The sequence below is a fragment of the Saccopteryx leptura genome, chromosome 6 (assembly GCF_036850995.1).
Source record: "Saccopteryx leptura isolate mSacLep1 chromosome 6, mSacLep1_pri_phased_curated, whole genome shotgun sequence".
NCBI lineage: Eukaryota > Metazoa > Chordata > Mammalia > Chiroptera > Emballonuridae > Saccopteryx > Saccopteryx leptura.
In genome coordinates, this window is record NC_089508.1 from 84,112,292 (window position 1) to 84,130,396 (window position 18,105).

The following is an 18,105-nucleotide window of genomic DNA, read 5'->3' on the forward strand; positions in this document are numbered from 1 at the left end:
CGGAGAGACTGCAGAGGCCCTGAGAGCAGAGGGCCTGAGTGCACATGACTCTTTGAAGATGCTTTGTGGTAATGAAAAGAACAGAGCAGGACGGGAGACAGCAGGAGAATGACAACAGGCTAGATGGAGATGGGCGGCACTCGATATACTGGGCCTATATACTGGGGTCTAATATGATCATGTATATAACGAAACTCTGATGTCCTGGAAGTTGTGTCCATAGAGCCAATCAGAAGGGCAAGGATAAAAATATGATAATATTGATAGAATAAAACAGGAGAGGCTGTCACACTGAGATGATGCACCTCCTGAGGGGTGGGGAGGACACATCACACACACAGTGAACAAATGACCACAATATCGAAATCTATAAATCTAGCACAATTGCAGAGATGTTACAATTTTTTAAAGATTTTATTAATTCATTTTCAGAGAGCAAGAAGAGAAGAAGAGGATTAAGAGAGAGAGAGAGAGAGAGAGAGAGAGAGAGAGAGAGAGAGAGAGAGAGAAATGGAGGAGGACAGGAAGCATCAACTCCCATATGTGCCTTGACCAGGCAAGCCCAGGGTTACGAACTGGTCATCTCAGAGTTCCAGGTTGATGCTTTACCCACTGTGCCACCACAGGTCAGGCACAATTTCTTTTTTAAATACAGAAAAAAAGTATTCCTTTTTTTTTTTTTTTTTTTTTTTTTTTTTTACAATTTTAAGATCTAATTGGCTTTACTGCATAATTTATAAATCAGGAGGCACACCATTCAGTAAATAGGAAGGCTCTCTCAATAAATAACATTTTTTATTAAGCAGATTTAGGAGGAGATAAAGAAAAAAAACCCCAGTTTGTACAAGTCATTGACTATGGCAACAATATTGTAAATTTATTGGATTAAGAATTATACATAAAGAAATAGAAGTTTACTTTAATATATGTGTTTTCAGCTCTGTTGACTTGAACTTTAATTAAAAGTGAAATCAACTTTATATTAAGGACATGCATGCTTGGTTAGATATAGTCCTTATTTGTTTCACGTTCATTTTCTCTTATGAGCACAGTCAGTGTTCAACTCTGGTAGCTATGGGAAGACAGGATTGTGGAGCTGTGTCTTATATCATAAAGGGTTATATGTTTAGTGTTACTTGTTGCTCTCAATTTAATTAGCTTTGAGGCAGAATTACTAAAATATTGGCCAGTATTCTGAAAGGTCTTTCATAGGTATATGTGCAACCATTGTTAGCAGTGTTGAGTTCAGCTGTTAATATGGTATAGAGTATCAAAACAACAAGTAATCACATATATAGAGGGTTGAATTAAATTTGGGGCAAGCAGTTTCTTAGTTATAATAAATCCTGGGTTCAAGAAATATGGTACAACTACCAATTCTTTCTGTAAAAAGTATTTGAGCTCCTGAGAGGTACTCAACTTCCAATTGGTTATCTGCACAAGGTAATGTGAACAGTTCTTCCATGAGTCATTGGAGAGCAAGTTTTCAAGGTGCAATGTGTAGAAAAGTCCCAATCACCAGCTCAGGCTATGTCATTGGGTTTTTTTTTAAAACTAGTCTATACATGAATGTGTGTCAGTGTCACTTGTATCTTGTATATAATTGTACGTAGGCCTTTGCACCTGCTTCAAAGATGTCCTTGGCCAAGTTTCCCCTTCATGTGCATGGCTACCCAACTTGCTGGGTTGGTAGTCGTGGGCTCCCAGAATGTCTGCAATTATCCAACCTTTTTTCACATGAACAACTGAGGCCTAGTGGATCTAAATGTGTGGCCCAACCAACATTTTCTTCAGTTAATAGCAGAATCTAAAAGAATATTGCAAAAATGACTGAAATTAGTAGTCATTACTGCTCAGTGTCTCTTTTGGCAAGTTACTACATTCCTAATTTTACAATGATGGGAACCCAAGTATATGAGAATACCCTTAGCAGTTCTGTGTTTGCTGCCTTGGGAATTTTTACCCTAGTTAATTCAACAGCCTGGAACTTCCCCCATGTAAATATTATTCACCCCATTGTCAGAAATACACAAAAGTAAGAAGCATACAGGTCCCTTTGGTGGATCTGTGTAATCCCACTAAACCTTAGAGGGGCAGCCCCCTGACATTAGAAATAAATTCACAGATACACATCTGAAAGACAACCCATCTCCTCACCAACAAACAAGGCACCGCTTAAGTTAACAGTACTTAACGGTTTCACTTGGGTGAGGAAAAATCACACATATGCAATGCCATGAAATCAGCAGGGGGATTGTTGTGAAAATGGTGCCTACAGGAACCGCAGCCTATTTCTACAAGAGTCCCCGTGGTGCAACAATTATGTTTATGGGACTGAAGGAAAAATAGCAGAGGGAAGAAGGGAGATCAAACACATGAAGAAACAGAGAAGGGGGGAATTGATTTACCAAAGAGAGCCAAAGGGGAAGAGATGAGATTGGACAACTCAATGCTTAAGCATAATTTAAGATGAAATTCAACTAAATTCTGATAATAAAAAATCCTCATGAAAGATTGGAGACCGATCTGTCTTTACTGCTGCAAAGAAAACACAAGGGCAACAGTAACATTATGAGCAGATTCTTAAGTAAACAAGGGCGCAAAGTCTAGTGTTTGCTGAGGAGTATATGGCAGGACATTGAAATGTGAGGTTTTCCACAACGGCTGTTAAATAGGTACTCGGATTTTTTTCCCTCTGAAATAACTAACTCAACAGCCTAGATGTCCAAGCTCAACACCACCACCCATGGCCACCACTGGTCCTTTTCCACAGAGCTGTCCCAGACACCACACAGCCCTCCACCTTTACTGAGCCTCCCAGGTACGCACCAGCTCTGCCAGCCACTCTGCCTATTTTGTCACAAATCTTTATTATAACCCTGCGGGAGTTATTTCTAATCCACAGATTCCAATTCTAATTTACAGTTCCTGAGTGTTCACAGTATATTCACCTGTATCATGGCTGGGGGACTCCAGCTCTGTTTGGCTCCTAAATCCACACCTAGGTTAAGCACATGGCTCTGGTTTTATCATGCAACCACTTTAAAATAATGAACACTCCAGGTTTTACTAAGTGAAAGACGTTGCTGCCAACTAATCGAGAGAAAGGTACCAATAAGGCATTCCCATTTTGACAAAAGTCCTTAAATACTGGACCTTTGGCAGATCTGAGTTGAATCTTAGACTTTTAGGGGAGAATTAGTTAATTCACAAATTACCCATGGGGATCGCCAAAAACTTTTAAAGAGCATTTGAAAAAAAAAAGGCTCCCCCATTCTCAACATATGTTTTTACACAAATCTGCATGCTCCAATTAATCTGCTGAACTGCTGGGGTGCAGCTGGACCGCCTTAATCATCTTTGTAAGTACAGTGTACAATTTGTGGTCTGATTTCTAGCAAGAAAAGTGCACTTCATTTTGGCTCGCCCCATACTTAAACCTATTTTGGAAAATTAGAATTTAACCATAGCTTTATGCAGTCTTAAAAAGAGAAACTGTGTGCAGCTGCTGACAGGTCATTGATGTTGTAATACTCAGAGTACCCGAGCAGAGATTTTATAGCATTATCCCAATGAATGGCATAAAAGAGACTTGGATTTTAAAAATTCATCTTCACTTGTCAAACATTATTAGGAAAGGAGAGAGAACTGGAGATTTCTTGGGACAATCTGACACAATGGCATGTTTTTCCGGTCCACCGTGTCTGGCTAGCAAAACTCTTTTCTTCTCTAGTGTAATAAACAACAGTTTAGTACAATGCTATGTTTGGAACAAGGCAAGTTTTGTTTTCTTTTTTAAGCCCTTGGCTCAAGAGAATAGTCTTATGGGAAATGGCTATTGTGTTTACTGCTATTTGATGATGAAATGTCATCTGCCTAAAATACGTCTGTAATAAATTATTCCATTCAATAAAGCCATCAATAGTTTGGCCGGTTTATATATGCAATTTGCATTATAATGCATCCAGAAATCCTGGATGAAAAACTCCTGTATATATTAGTTCATATCAATGTACACATCAACGTGCTTGCTTGTTTTCTCTATCTCTCTCTCTTGGCCTAAAAGAGCTGTTTGCAACTTAAAATACCATAAAAATTATAAGTCTGGAAATGCTGTTACTATTTCACAGCTTAGGACTGAATCTTTTTACAGAAAAGTAAAAATGCTGGACTATTAGTTAATTTAGAGAGTGATGACTGATTAGGAGTAAATTAGAGATATTACAATGTAGTCCATTTTCTTGTAAAATGTCAGTGACTGCCACGCATGATCACACTGCTGCCAACCTAACGGAAAACCCCCTCCACCCACTTTAGGGGGCAAAGTGTTTCCTCCTTGTAGTTCGTTTTTGCCACACCACTGGACTTCTTACAATAGTGCTTATCGTTATACATATTTGGTTTATGTATAATGATGGGATGAGAATTATTTTGGGAATTTTTCTATGTCCCTTAAACTAACTGGGGACATCCTCAAAAGTCCAGGGTTGGTGTAACTCTTTGTCTCGTGGAAAAAAAAAAGTCTTCTCTTTATTTTTTTAAAAATTACTTATTGATTGATTTTAGAGAGAGAGATTGAGACAGAGAAAGAGAGAGAGATCAATTTGTTATTCCGCTCATCTATGCATCCATTGGCTGATTCTTGCATGTGCTCTAAGTGGGAATTGAATCCAGAACCTTGGTACATCATGATGCTCTAACCAGATGAGCTATACAGCTAGAGCAACAAGCTCCTATTTCTTAAGTAGTCTGGTTAGGATTCATGACTACTGGGATAGAATCCTGTTGAAGGGAAAACTATGTATACTGGCCAATACTCTACTAAAATAATATATTTTCCTCCAAGGAGAAAACCCTTTGAGGAAGTAAGAAACCATTCTTCTGAGGTAGAATGCCTGCAGATGCTGTTCAGATCACAGATGGTGTTGAGTGTGCTGTCTCTCTCACTGTGTAAAATGCTGTGGGGCTACAAGCTTGTATCTGTCTGCTAATCCCTTCAGTGCCCGAGATCTTTGAGAGGACAGGGACTGGACCTTACGTGTCCCTGTGTTCCTAAGGTCCAGCACAGGGCCTAGCAAACAGTTTGCTGGGATGGATGAATAGAGATGCAAAGGAGTAACCGACCTGAGTTAAGGACCAGTGACCTTCAGATAAGTTAGACTATCGTTCTGTCCAACAGGCCAATATTCCCACTCTCCCGGTGGCATTGGACTCCTAGTCTCCACACTGTATTCTTGAGTGTACTCCAGCTTCTATCTGAACTTTTACAGAGCTGAAATGAATTTTGTGTTAAATATCTTGTCAAATGAAAACATGTTTCAGCAGTTTGGAAAGAAATGTGTTTAAGATGCAAAATGGGTCCCTATTATTTCTTTGGATGTGCATGCCATAAACTAATCACTTATTCAATACAGTAGGTAAATCCTTTGGAAACATAATCTGAAGTCCTGGACTCTGAGTCCTGACCTTGACTGATTTGCTGTGCGACCCTGAGGAGGTTCCAGAGATGTTCTGGGCTTTTTCCTCATCTGTAAATGAGAAGATTGTACTAGATGATCTCTAAGGTCCCTCTGGCCCTGATATTGTTAAACATTCTATTACTATTCTTATTTCTATACGCAAAAGTGAGTCCTAGAGTGTGATTTTTAAACAAAAAAATATAAAGGAGTCTAAAAAAATGATATCTCTGTTACTCAAAAAGAGCAATGTGAACTCTCAGTTGTAACATAAACTTAAACCCAATGGAATACATGCATCAAACTGACTAGAGTATTCCTTCTTATTCCCATCTAAAATATTAAAATTAAATATGTGAAAGGCATAGGGAAATGGTTTATTTTCCTTGTAACTATTTAACAATCTTTACTGTTGAGCTCAGTGTAGAGGTGTGTACTCAGTGGGTAGCCTTGGGTTCAAGGAATCTGTGAATCTTCTGAAACAGTGTGCAGAATTTTCCATATGTGCAAAGTTATACAGGGAGAAAGTTCATGGCTTGAATAAATATTTAATTCAAAATTTTAGGCACCTAAGCCTAAATCATGTCCTAATGTCATTAATTGCTGTTAAACACTCCTGGAGCTAGACCTAGATTGAATTCCTAGTTCAGAGAGTTACTAGCTCTCTGACTTTGAGCAGGCTTCAGTTCTCTTATGAGTAAAGCAGAAATAAAAGGATTTACTCTTCTAAGGATGGCTATAAGGATTAACAACATATGTCTACAGAATTAATGTATAAAAAGCCACTGGTTCAGGATCCATCTTGTAACAAGTGCTTAATAATAAGCAACAAAAACATTTTACATTTTGTTTTAGCAAATGGGGTTAATCATAACTCCTAATTTATCTAAGCCTTCAAGTTTGGTTACTGTTGATAATCAAGTCAATTTATTAGTGGGAAGGATTCCTTTTTCAAAAGCTGCAGATAAAAAAAAAGCTGCAGACAGAAGGTAGGGGTGAGAAATTCATTTGTAATGGGATTCCAATTATTATAGTTAATACAATTATACTACAGGTGAGCCCTGGCTGGATAGCTCAGTTGGTTGGCACATTGTCCCTAAGCACAGAGGTTGCTGGTTTGATCCCCAGTCAGGGCATATACAGGAACAGATCAATGTTCCTGTCTCTTCCTCTCTCTCCTCCCATCCTCTCTCTAGAATCAATAAAATAAACATTTAAAAAACAAACAAATAAAATCCACAAGTGATTGCAACAATTGGTCAAACCAACAGTTTAAAATACAACTGAAAATGTTTTATAGTTTTGGTATATGTATGTCTTATTTCAGGAAGGCTTCCCAACTCATCTTCATGAGCTAATGAGATTTTCTGATCCTGCATTTGCTGGCAAGAAGTTGTTGAAACTTAACAAGAGGGCTAAATGAGATGGGTTTTGAGGTCCCATCTAGTTCTATGACTCTCTTCTCCTGAATGAAGAAAATGAAAGGTCCATGTAAATGGCACTGATATCTACCTAAATAGCCACATAGTCTCAGGTCCCAGATTGGCACACAGTGATCCCATGTCTTGACCCACCATGTGATGGGGTACTGAAATGGCTGTGGGGAATTGAGACCTGTTCTCCATTGGAATCATGGTAGGCACAAATGACTGCAAGAGTTCTGCGTCAAAGACAGGTGACTTGTTTAAAGACTTCCTTGAAAAGGGAGAGAAGGGAAAGCTCCTGACACTCAGAACGGTAAGACCACAATGTCAAATGAGACAGGCTGTGTACACCACCCAGGAAAGCAGTCTCTCTTTCTCTGGACCATGTTCAGAAGATTAAATTCACACTCTCTGATGTACCATCTTGGTTGGGTGGCTTCTTAAACCGATATAGCATCCTTTCCCCCAAAAGTTCTTTGGGAAAGAGACTGTAATTTTGCAGTCTGCTGAGTCCCAGTAACGTCCGGAAACTCGGCAGCTAGTAAAGCAGGTATAAAGATTTAAACCGAGGTCCCACAAATTCCAGAATTACCTGCTCTTTCCATTACACTAGTGGTTCCCACCACCCCAAATCAACGGGGAGTACCGGGGACTAGTATCAGAGTCTGCTGGTAACGTGCATCCTCCTAGGTCTCAGACCCGGGGTCTGACTGAGGTCCGGAGGAGGGTCTGGGGTCTCTATTTAAATTTTTTTTAAATTTATTCATTTTAGAGAGGAGAGAGAGAGAAAGGGAGAGAGGGAGAGAGAGAGGAGAGACAGAGAGAGAAGGTGGGGAGGAGCTGGAAGCATCAACTCCCATATGTGCCTTGACCAGGCAAGCCCAGGGTTTCGAACAGGCAACCTCAGCATTTCCAGGTCGATGCTTTATCCACTGCGCCACCACAGGTCAGGTGGGATCTCTATTTTAAACAAGTACCTCTATGAGTTCTGATGTGCAGCCAGGTTTGGGAACACTGCACTCTCTTTTTGGGCTACAAGTCTCTAAAAAGGGCAGGGAGTGAGATTCGGACACTGAAGCAAATAACTGGACTTGGTGGGCTGTGAGACAACCTTGGATAAAGTGGTCTGGCATGTTTTTAAGAGAAAAAGCAACTGCCCCAGGAAGCGCTGAGGGTCAGGGAAGGAGTAGTAAGGCTGGGAATGCATCTAAAAATCAGGCAGCAAATAGGTGCATGGCTTGGGGATCCTGAATCAATTGGCAGAGGTTGCCTTGAAGCCCTGTGCTGAGGATTTTGGAGCAGGGAGCGGTGGCATACCGCCACATGGTAGACATGCCAAATTGAAATATAGAACTTTATTTTAAAATGACAACATATGGTGTATTTTATAGTCCATCAAGATTGGCTTTGTTTAAATGAATGTAAGATAAAAATAAGATGAATAGTAAAATTTAATTATCTCTCTCAAATTTTACTTGGTCCCTACAACTCTGTTTTTAATTATAGCTTCATGACTTTTACCTGAATTCCTCAAGTGCAAATACTTTCTTTTAAAATTTATTTTCATCATATCTTCAGTGCAATGCAGAAAAGGAATCTTAAATATTTATTTCGGCATTTTATATTTTTATTGGTTTTGTAAACCACTGAAACTGTACAGTGTACTTAAAGCGAGTTGATCCCATATGCAGTAAATCAACTGGCGGACAAACTGCAGTGTACACCATTACAAAGTGAATCACTACAGCTAAAAATATAACCCCCCCAACTCCTAATACCTGCCAACATCCAAACAACTACAAAATTGCATGCTAGAGAGACGTATACTATATTCCAAGATAAATATATACAAATTAAGCTGGAAAACCTCATGGTGTTATTGATTAATTCTAAGAAACATTTCACAATCAAGTCCCATAGACTTGTTTCTCTGGGATAAGAACCCGAGTGGAATAAAACGATTGTGGAGGAAATAAACGTGGAAAGGAGTCTCATGAAAATACTGTGGATTAAAGGCAAAACAGAAGGAAATGTTGGTAGCTGGGGGAAGAAAGACAAGTAACTACGAAAAGAAATTCAGACTCAATAAAACACTTTTAGGGGCAAGAGCCCCCACCCCTCTCTCCACTTCCCAATCTGTCCCATGTCACTCTTATCTTCTCCTGACTTCCTATGACCCCAATCTGAGACACCTGTGGGTTCGGCAGCTTCAGAACTTTGTAAGAGCAGTGGGCGAGAGGTGGGGAAGGTTGGCTGTGACAGAGCCAATGTCCTAGAAAACTCATCTGTAAGGGTGGTCGAGGTCTTCGAACCTGCCCAAGCCAGGCCTGCGGGAACAGCATTTGGGGTGCAGGGTTATGCTCCTCAGCACACTGAGCAGTGCATGCCCTCTACAAGGGGCTAAACTATTCTAAAGCCAAGCAAGTGAAGATCTAGAATAAATTACTCAGAGGCTTCCAATTTCAGTACTAACTCTCTAGTACAATTAACTGGGTCACTGGCCATACTTGCCCCATTATCTTCAAGAGTATTAAGACTTAGACCCCATGTCTGTAACAGAACCTAGTATACACTCAGTGCTCAATAAGTGGTTTCTGAATGTTGACCGAATGTCTAAATAGTTGAAAGTCTGTGGTCTTCATAGTTAGAAGCTGGCAACCCTTAAATACAAAATAGGTTTCAAAAAAACTGGAGGGGGGTAATAAAAGGGAATAAACCACCATTTTCAGATTAATCTAAAAATCAATAGAGTTGTCCAAACTAAGGTAATTGAAAATGAAGAAGTGAGTTTGACAGGTTGTGAAGGTGCAGGGATTTAATTAGAAACTGAGAAAATTATAAAAATAATTTAAGCACATATATCCTTTTTCCTCCGTCACTAATTTTGAGTATGATTATGAAATACTTGTATTCTAGCCACACATAGGGTTCAGAAAATGCTACTGATTGACCTATCAAACACATATTCAGTATATTAAGCACCACAAAAAATGTGCCTATAACAACAAGCAAGAGAATGAGGCTCCCCGGCAGACCCGAAATCTGCAGGGTAAGACGGCCCAACAGTCAAAGGTATCAAAGGCTCCTCAGGAGAAAGTGAATCAATTGAACTGGAAAAACCTAGTTTACAACCGCATTATTCAATCTGCTTCATTAGAAGCTTAATGGGGACTTTGTAGAGAATTAAACAGTACATTTTGAAGAAATAAAATAACGTTTCAAAGTAATACTTATGCCAGATACTTAAAGGAATAAAAATAAATCAAGTTTCTAAAAGTAGTTTACTGTTCCTTCCCTATATGGATTTTTGTGACATGAATCTATTCATTCAGAGAATAGCTCTAATCTTCTAAATCTAAATGAATGAACAAATAAATAAACACATAAATGAATATAGGTAGAAACCACAGGAAATATTCAGCTCCTAAAAAATGAAGTGATGTAAAATTATAAAATAGTGTTCTATAAATGTCAAAATACCACACTTATAAATTTGGAAAACAGATAAAATGCTTCCCAGGGTACATCTGAACATGTTGTTGCAGTTTAAACCTGGTAGTAGACAAAATTAGAAAAAGCTGCGTGTTACGCTTCACTGCTATTGGACCAAGACATTGGCAGAATAACATTCACCTTTCCGTTTGAAAATGAAGATACATCAAAACGCGTGAGTTGAAAGGTTAAATGTACTCTCTGTGTAGTTGATAAATGTATACCTAATCTAATCAGGGGCCGTCACAGGCCCTGCTGCCCTGACCCAGGCTTCTGGTTTCCATGCGGGTAAGATCTAACCAAGATGTAGGCGCGAGGCCTTTGACCTGCTTGAGACCTTGTCCGTGCCAGCCGCGAGTTCTGGTGAACAGCCGGGAAACTCCTAGTTCAAATCAGGAACATGTGCACTTGGCTAATGTAACACATGGCTCTAAAATTAAAATGCAACATGATCGAGTGCTTCGGGATATTTTAACAACTAGGAGAGAGATTACAGCTAGATAAAACTGGGCCTCCAGGTCACTTTGGCTCATTCATGTTTCTCCCCATTTCTTTGGACTAGACAAATTTAATTTTATTGTATTTCTTAAGAATTTGCTAGAAAAACAAAAGTTTGGTTAAGTTGTTTCATGGCTGATTGATCTTGGGGAAGTGGGGATGTTGTAAGGTTTCTCTGTGACATGTGTCACCTATTAGATAGTTAGCGTTTTCCATCTCCAACTGAGCCAAACCAAATTAATTAGAAAGCGGTTTGAATTACAAGCTAAATACAATGAAAAGTAATCAAAACAGAAAATGACATTTAGGTCATCAATAATATTCCTGAGGTAATTCGGCATTGATTTTTCTTGCTCTTTATGATAAAGAGTTTTACAGGTTGTCAAACCGATGGTTTAACCCTCAGTTATTGCAGTTGTAACAGCCGCAGGAGTCCGAAGCACACATTTAATAATGGGGAAGATTTATTTTATATTTTTTTTGTTCTCACTTTCTTTCTCCTGGAAATAAATACTTAGGATGGTAAGGTGGCCTGAGTTACTTCCTGTCTGAGGAAGTCCAAAAATCCCATTGTTCTTGTAAGATTCAGACTTGAACCTATGTATTTTATCCATAAAATTCAAATCAAAGTAGATATCAGAGATTCAGATGAGAGAAAAACAACTCCCAATAGTGTATTAAATCTTCAATTTTAATAAGGAAAAAATATGAATTGTGACAATCTTTGCAAAGAAATCCTCCTTTTCTTCAAAGTAGAACTTTATTTTTTGCTAGGTGAGAAGTGAAATGCTTGGTTTGATGTCTTTTAGAATGCTTGGGTCTGTGAAAATTGATGTGCTGGATTACTTTTTAAATTTCAGTAAAGGAAGAACCCATGGTGCCAAGACTCCTCCAAATAGCTAGAGTTATGAATCAGGGGAAAGGAAAAAAATAAAAAACAGAGAAGGTATAGGTTTTGTTTTAATTATATCAATTTCCAGTTCGTCAACCCTTGGAAAGTATTTGATGAGGATTGGTGACCTTCCATTTAAATTTACAGAGACCTTTCCTCTGGCTCCTGGGATCGCACAGGAGCCATCTGCAGTCTGGACCGTTTAAGAAATCTTCCAGTTCAGCCTCAAGAGGACACCCCATGCCCAACTGTGCTTCTGGGGTTCAGGAGGTGGCTCTCGGCAGTGCCCAGGCCTGGAGACAGCACCAAGTGGCACAGATAACCACCGGTCAGAGTTCTCTAACTCCCTTAGAGCAGCAGCTAAGATGGCACGAGCAACTTCAACGCCCTTAAGGTCCTTCTCCTGGGCCAGACAGGCTGCAGGGTTTCACTGCGGAGGGCATTTTGATACTGGACCATTTATCATACACATCTTTAGAAGGCAAAGTCCAAACTTCTTGTCGTGAGTTTACCAAATTGTTTAGGATCTGCCTCAGAAAATTCGCTTCCTACCTACCACTTCCCAACCAACCGCACACTAATAATATCAAGCTGCACAGAATTAGATGCAGTTCTCTGATGGGCCAGATTCTCTAACACTCCCATGCGTTGACTTTCGTTTTGTCTTACTGGTTTCTTTTTTCTGGAATCACTTCATCTCTTATTTTAAGGTTGATTCTAGTGATCTTTGAGGAACCTTGGAATGAACAGCCATTTATATCAGAATGAGAGCACCTGTACCCCAGATCTAGGCTCTGCTACCCAATATGATAGCCACTAACAACAAGTGGTATTAAAATAAAAATCAAAATGAACTAAAATGAAATACACTTAAAAATTCATTTTTTCATTTATGCTGGTCACATCCGTGTTCAACAGCCATATGTGGCTAGTGGTTACTGTATCATAAACAGTACAGATATAAACCATTTCCATTACTGCAGAGTGTTCTTTTGGATAGCAATGATCTAGAGAATAAGCGTGTCTCATCCACCATGGAACCAAAGCTCTAGAGCCTAAAACTCATTGGAAGCCGAGTGCCACTGATGGGCGTGAAGAGCAATCTCAGCACTCAGTTTGTAGTTACTATGGCTATTAGGGTCAGAGAGGACGAAAGGACACCAATCAAACACCAAAAGCACATTTGGGATTTTTACATTTTTTGGTCTGAACCCTGAAAAGAGCATGAAGAGTGAATAACTTCTTGATTCCATATCTGCCTGAACACCAGCATATGAAATACTCTTGTAATTACAATGCAGGGCAAGGCAGGGCAGGAGAGAACCAAGTATTACCATTGGTACTCTACTGCTAATACTGTTAGTCTCTTTGCAATATAGTCCATACTGTATTTAGGTTTATATAGGCTTATTTTCCCAGCTTTAGAAATCAATCCACTCTTTAAAACAATGTCTTCAAATGACTGACTTCTTCTTGGAACACGTCCTTCTGGAATGTGCATATAGAATTAAATAGATGCTATCAGACCATGGTACTCCCAAAAGGCCACCTTCTGGGAGTGAAACTAGAGAAATCAACACACAATAGACTCCAGTATTCATTCCTTCAGCATACATTTATCGGGGTCACACCATGCCAGGCTGAGTGCCGGGCACAGGGATGCAATAGTAGGCAAGACTGAGTTGGTTCCTGCTGGTTAAATGTCATCACCTGTCATCATAACTCAAACCAAGAGACGGCTGGAAAATGGACAGCCCCCTGGGGCTGGGCTATTGCCCTAGATCAGGATACGCCCTCAGGGAGGCAAAGATGGAATTTAATAATGTAAAGAAACTACAAGCCCACAATCCTTTACCTGAAACCCTTGGGTCAGATGGCTTTGAGAATTAAATTTATCAGATTTAGAAATTTATAAATTCCATATATTATGTCATACCCACAGTGGGGAAACAGAGTGGTACTCTGTAATTAAACACATTGAGATTTCTGAAGCGAAACATACGACTTGTGAGAAGTTAAGTAAAGTCTTTAAATAGCCTTACATGAATTCAGGTCAAGTGTTACTGTCAAATATGTTTCGGTGCCACTTTACTTAAAAAAAAAAAGTTTTAAGAACCTTTTAGGATTCTGGGTTTGCAGATAAGGGACTATAGAATCTATTTGAAATTTGGAAATATAATGTGTTACCTAGAAGATTACTGTCAACGTAGAATCTGGGAAAATAAGAGCCAATGAATGTCTCCTATTTTGTCCTGAAAATAAAGTAATTTTGGTTGGTGAGTTTCTCTCTAGAGCTGGTCAGCTTCTCCCTAGAGTGGTGGCTCTCTGCCCTGCTGGTCACTGGAACCAGCCTTACAAATTCATGCCCAGGCCACACCCTGGGCCACACCACTCTGATGCTCCGAGGGTGGGACCAGATGTACGCAGGCATTATTTTACTTTCTCAGCTAGGGTATCAAATATTTACAATAAGAAATATAAAATTTGAGAATCTCAAACAACTACCACACAGGACAAGATATAGAATACCCCAGGTTCATTTTCAGGCCCTCTCACCCCCATGGACCCCCCTTCCCACCAGAGGCAACTACTGCTCTGACTTCTGGTCACCAGTGGTTCGCCTCAGCTAGCAGTGTTTTGTAATGCTGGGTCTCCAGTGGGGCGGCTCACTGGCATCACCTGGAGAGGTTTAACCAGCGCTGGCACCAGGGTTCCACCCCAGAGACAATGATTTACAGGGTCTAGGCAGCAGCATATTATAGCTACCAAGTGATTCTAATATGTAGCAGTTTGCAAACCACTCTTTAGTGACTATAAAATATTCTTTGGCCTATAGGCCAAATACTTAACTACTAAACCATCGAATATAATCAGAAAAGAGGTTGCTTTTTGCAGAGTTAATATGAAATTTCCTTTCTCTTTCCCCTTCTATACCTCCCCCCCAAACTTTTTTGCCCTCCACCCTCCTTTTCATTCTCCCTCTTTTTATTGCTTTCCTCCCTCCTTCTTTCTCTTACTTCCTTCTTTATCTGATAAAGACAATTGCTACTTGTAATGCTTGTGGCTGAGGCCAGGCAGATTCATATTGGATTCGGGCAGACGGTAGAGAAACTGCAGAGCCGGAAAGCATTGGGCCATTACAGTTTAATAGGGTCTTGCAACGGTAGACGAATGGACAAGCAAACCGGCAGGGGAAAAACCTGTTCTCATGGCAGCAGGTGAACAACTAACAAAATGGTCCCTGGCAGTGGCAGGCAGGCAATCCACCATCCACAATCGGCCCTGAGGGCAAGCACCACAGCCTTACACAGACCATACGCAGGTGGTGCTGCGCTATGCTCATGCAATAATCTGGCACAGGATAAGTGAGCAAGCCTAACACAGCTGTTTTCCCAACACTACTACAGATATCAGAAGCAGCTTAAGTTCTATCTATTAAACTCCGTATTTTCTCTCTTATTTTCATTTTTCCGGAAGAAATAAAGGTCTACCGGAAAGTTCTGTCCGTTTCTATCACAACAAGTTTCGACACGTAAGCACATGTTTATTTGGCGCATGTGTGCCTCTCTATTTATATTACTTAATGTATACATACTGACGTAGCAAATGAACTAAAACAAAGTTGATTCACATTAGTCTTATGTGTGAAGCGATAGTGTACCCATGGCTACTGATAAAGTTCATTTACGCCACTGTAATTTTTATGAATTTCAACAAGGAAGAAATGCTACAGAAGCATGTCTGTCGCATCCACCATATTTCCCGGACTTAGCACCCTCCGACTATCACTTGTTTTTGTCCTTACAAAATTTTTTGAAGGGCAAAAAATTCAAAAATGAAGAAGATATCAAACAAGCACTGGTTCAATTTTTTGCATCAAAAGATAAAACATTTTTCAAAAATGGGATATACAAATTGCCCTCACACTGGCAAGAAATCATTAATAATAATGGCAATTATATTATTTAATAAAGTTTATTGACAGTAAGAAAAATTTGTATTTTGTTTTATTCCAAAATTGAACAGAACTTTCTGGTAGACCATTTTTGAAAAGGATAAAAAGAGGGAAATATGAGAGAACTAGAAAAAGAAAATGAAATGAGCTGAGTGGGGAGGAGCTGCAAGGTTTCAAGGGAAGAAAAGATCACAGGAAGAAAGGTACGGTGAGAGGAAACATTCTCTTCCGCCACAGTTTACTTCACCCTGTATGTTCACCTTCAAAACGGCCCAGTAGAACCAAAGGAGCTTTTAAAAAATTGCTGGTGGGAGGGGGGAGCTCACTTCCCTTTTTCACAGGTCTAGAACAGTTAAGGTGAATGTAATTTCTTCAGGCTCTCACATAAATGTGAATTGGGCCAACAATGTCAGTTCCTCCTTTAGTGAATTAGAAGATTTGGCTACACTGGATATATTTGTATTAATTTCATCCACTCCCTTTTACTAAACTAATGGGAACAGCAGGGAAACAAAGCCCAAATGCATAAGTCTCTTTGCATTCTTGCACCATTCCACCCACTTAACACCAATAAACATTTGAAAAACCAATTGCTAAGAAGCTCTATAATAAAGCTGACAAGTCCATAATCAAAAGTAACCCCACTAGGTGATCTGATCATAAATTTCAAACTGGGCAGATCATGGTGGGGAGTCATGCTCCAGGCATGGAAATTCTTCAGCAAAACGTTTATCTTGGTCTTAAGCTATCCCTGCCCATTGTTTATGCCATCTAGGTTAACACACCTATGAAATGTCTCTTTTTCAGACCCCTCTGAAGCCTAACCACCCTCAAGAGAGCACCATCTTGTTAACGGGGTCCTATAATCCAATCCCTGCCTTGCTTTCTCCCAGTTTCATGGAATCTTCCTTATTTCCCTCCTTCATTCAAATGCTGAAAAGAAACTGCAAACTGTCATTCTGAGGAACATTTTTTCTCAGTCTATTGAGACATTGCTTCCGGGTGTATCTTCTATTTGGCTCAAATAAAGTCTAATAAACTGTTATAATTATAAAAATGTTCTACAGGTTTGGACATTTTTATGTCAGCCCTGGCATGTCTGCTGACTGTAACTTCTTCATCCATAGCTTCTTAGACCTCATAGTAAATAAAGAACACCTTCCTCAGGTCTCTCTGTGTTCTTGGGAGGCGGTGTGGCATTTTGATTGAGAGCTGAGTTCCTAAGTCAGACAGCCTGCCCTTTCCCCTCCACGCAATAACAATGAGACCTTGAAAAGCCGGTTGTCAGGTATTGTAATGCACCCAGCTTCATTCTTTTTCTTTAGGATTGCTTTGGCTATTCGGGTTTTTTTATAGTTCCATATAAATCTGATGATTTTTTGCTCCATTTCTTTAAAAAATGTCATTGGAATTTTGATGGGAATTGCATTAAATTTGTATATTGCTTTGGGTAATATGGCCATCTTGATTATATTTATTCTTCCTAACCAAGAACAAGGAATATTCTTCCATCTCATTATATCTTTTTCGATTTCCCTTAACAATGGTTTATAGTTTTCATTATATAAGTCCTTTACATTCTTTGTTATGTTTATTCCTAGGTATTTTATTTTTTTTGTTGCAATCGTGAAGGGGATTATTCTTTTGAGTTCATTCTCAAATATTTCATTGTTGGCATATAGAAAGGCTATTGACTTCTGTATGTTAATTTTGTATCCTGCGACCTTACTGTATTGGCTTATTGTTTCTAGTAGTCTTTTTGTGGATCCTTTGGGGTTTTTGATGTATAGGATCATATCATCTGCAAAAAGTGATACCTTTACTTCTTCTTTTTCGATATGGATGCCTTTTATTTCTTTGTCTTGTCTGATTGATCTGGCTAGAACCTCTAGTACCACATTAAATAAGAGTGGAGAGAGTGGACAACCCTGTCTTGTTCCTGATTTAAGGGGGAAAGCCTTCAGTTTTGTGCCATTTAGTATGATGTTAGCTGATGGTTTATCATATATGGCCTTTATCATGTTGAGATATTTTCCTTCTATACCCATTTTGTTGAGAGTCTTAAACATAAAATTGTGTTGCATTTTATCGAAACAATTAAGTACATAGAAGAAGACATAGGTACTAAACTCATGGACCTGGGTTTTAAAGAGCATTTTATGAATTTGACTCCAAAGGCAAGAGAAGTGAAGGCAAAAATTAATGAATGGGACTACATCAGACTAAGAAGTTTTTGCTCAGCAAGAGAAACTGATAACAAAATAAACAGACAGCCAACTAAATGGGAAATGATATTTTCAAACAACAGCTCAGATAAGGGCCTAATATCCAAAATATACAAAGAACTCATAAAACTCAACAACAAACAAACAAACAATCCAATAAAAA

At 39.2% G+C, this 18,105-nt stretch overlaps 1 protein-coding gene across 5 annotated transcripts in view; it reads right to left on the reverse strand.

Moving 5' to 3' along the window:
• CDIN1 (CDAN1 interacting nuclease 1) overlaps nucleotides 1–18,105 on the reverse strand; it is a 237,956-nt gene that overhangs the window by 21,772 nt on the left and 198,079 nt on the right. The window contains exon 11 of one of the 5 annotated variants that reach the window (XM_066343436.1): nucleotides 6,515–6,648. The exons of the other annotated variants lie outside the window; for them this stretch is intronic. Coding sequence (XP_066199533.1) covers nucleotides 6,585–6,648 — 64 coding nt within the window. The 3' untranslated portion in view covers nucleotides 6,515–6,584. Of the gene's footprint in view, nucleotides 1–6,514; nucleotides 6,649–18,105 lie in introns of those variants that run through there. 5 annotated transcript variants of the gene reach the window in all.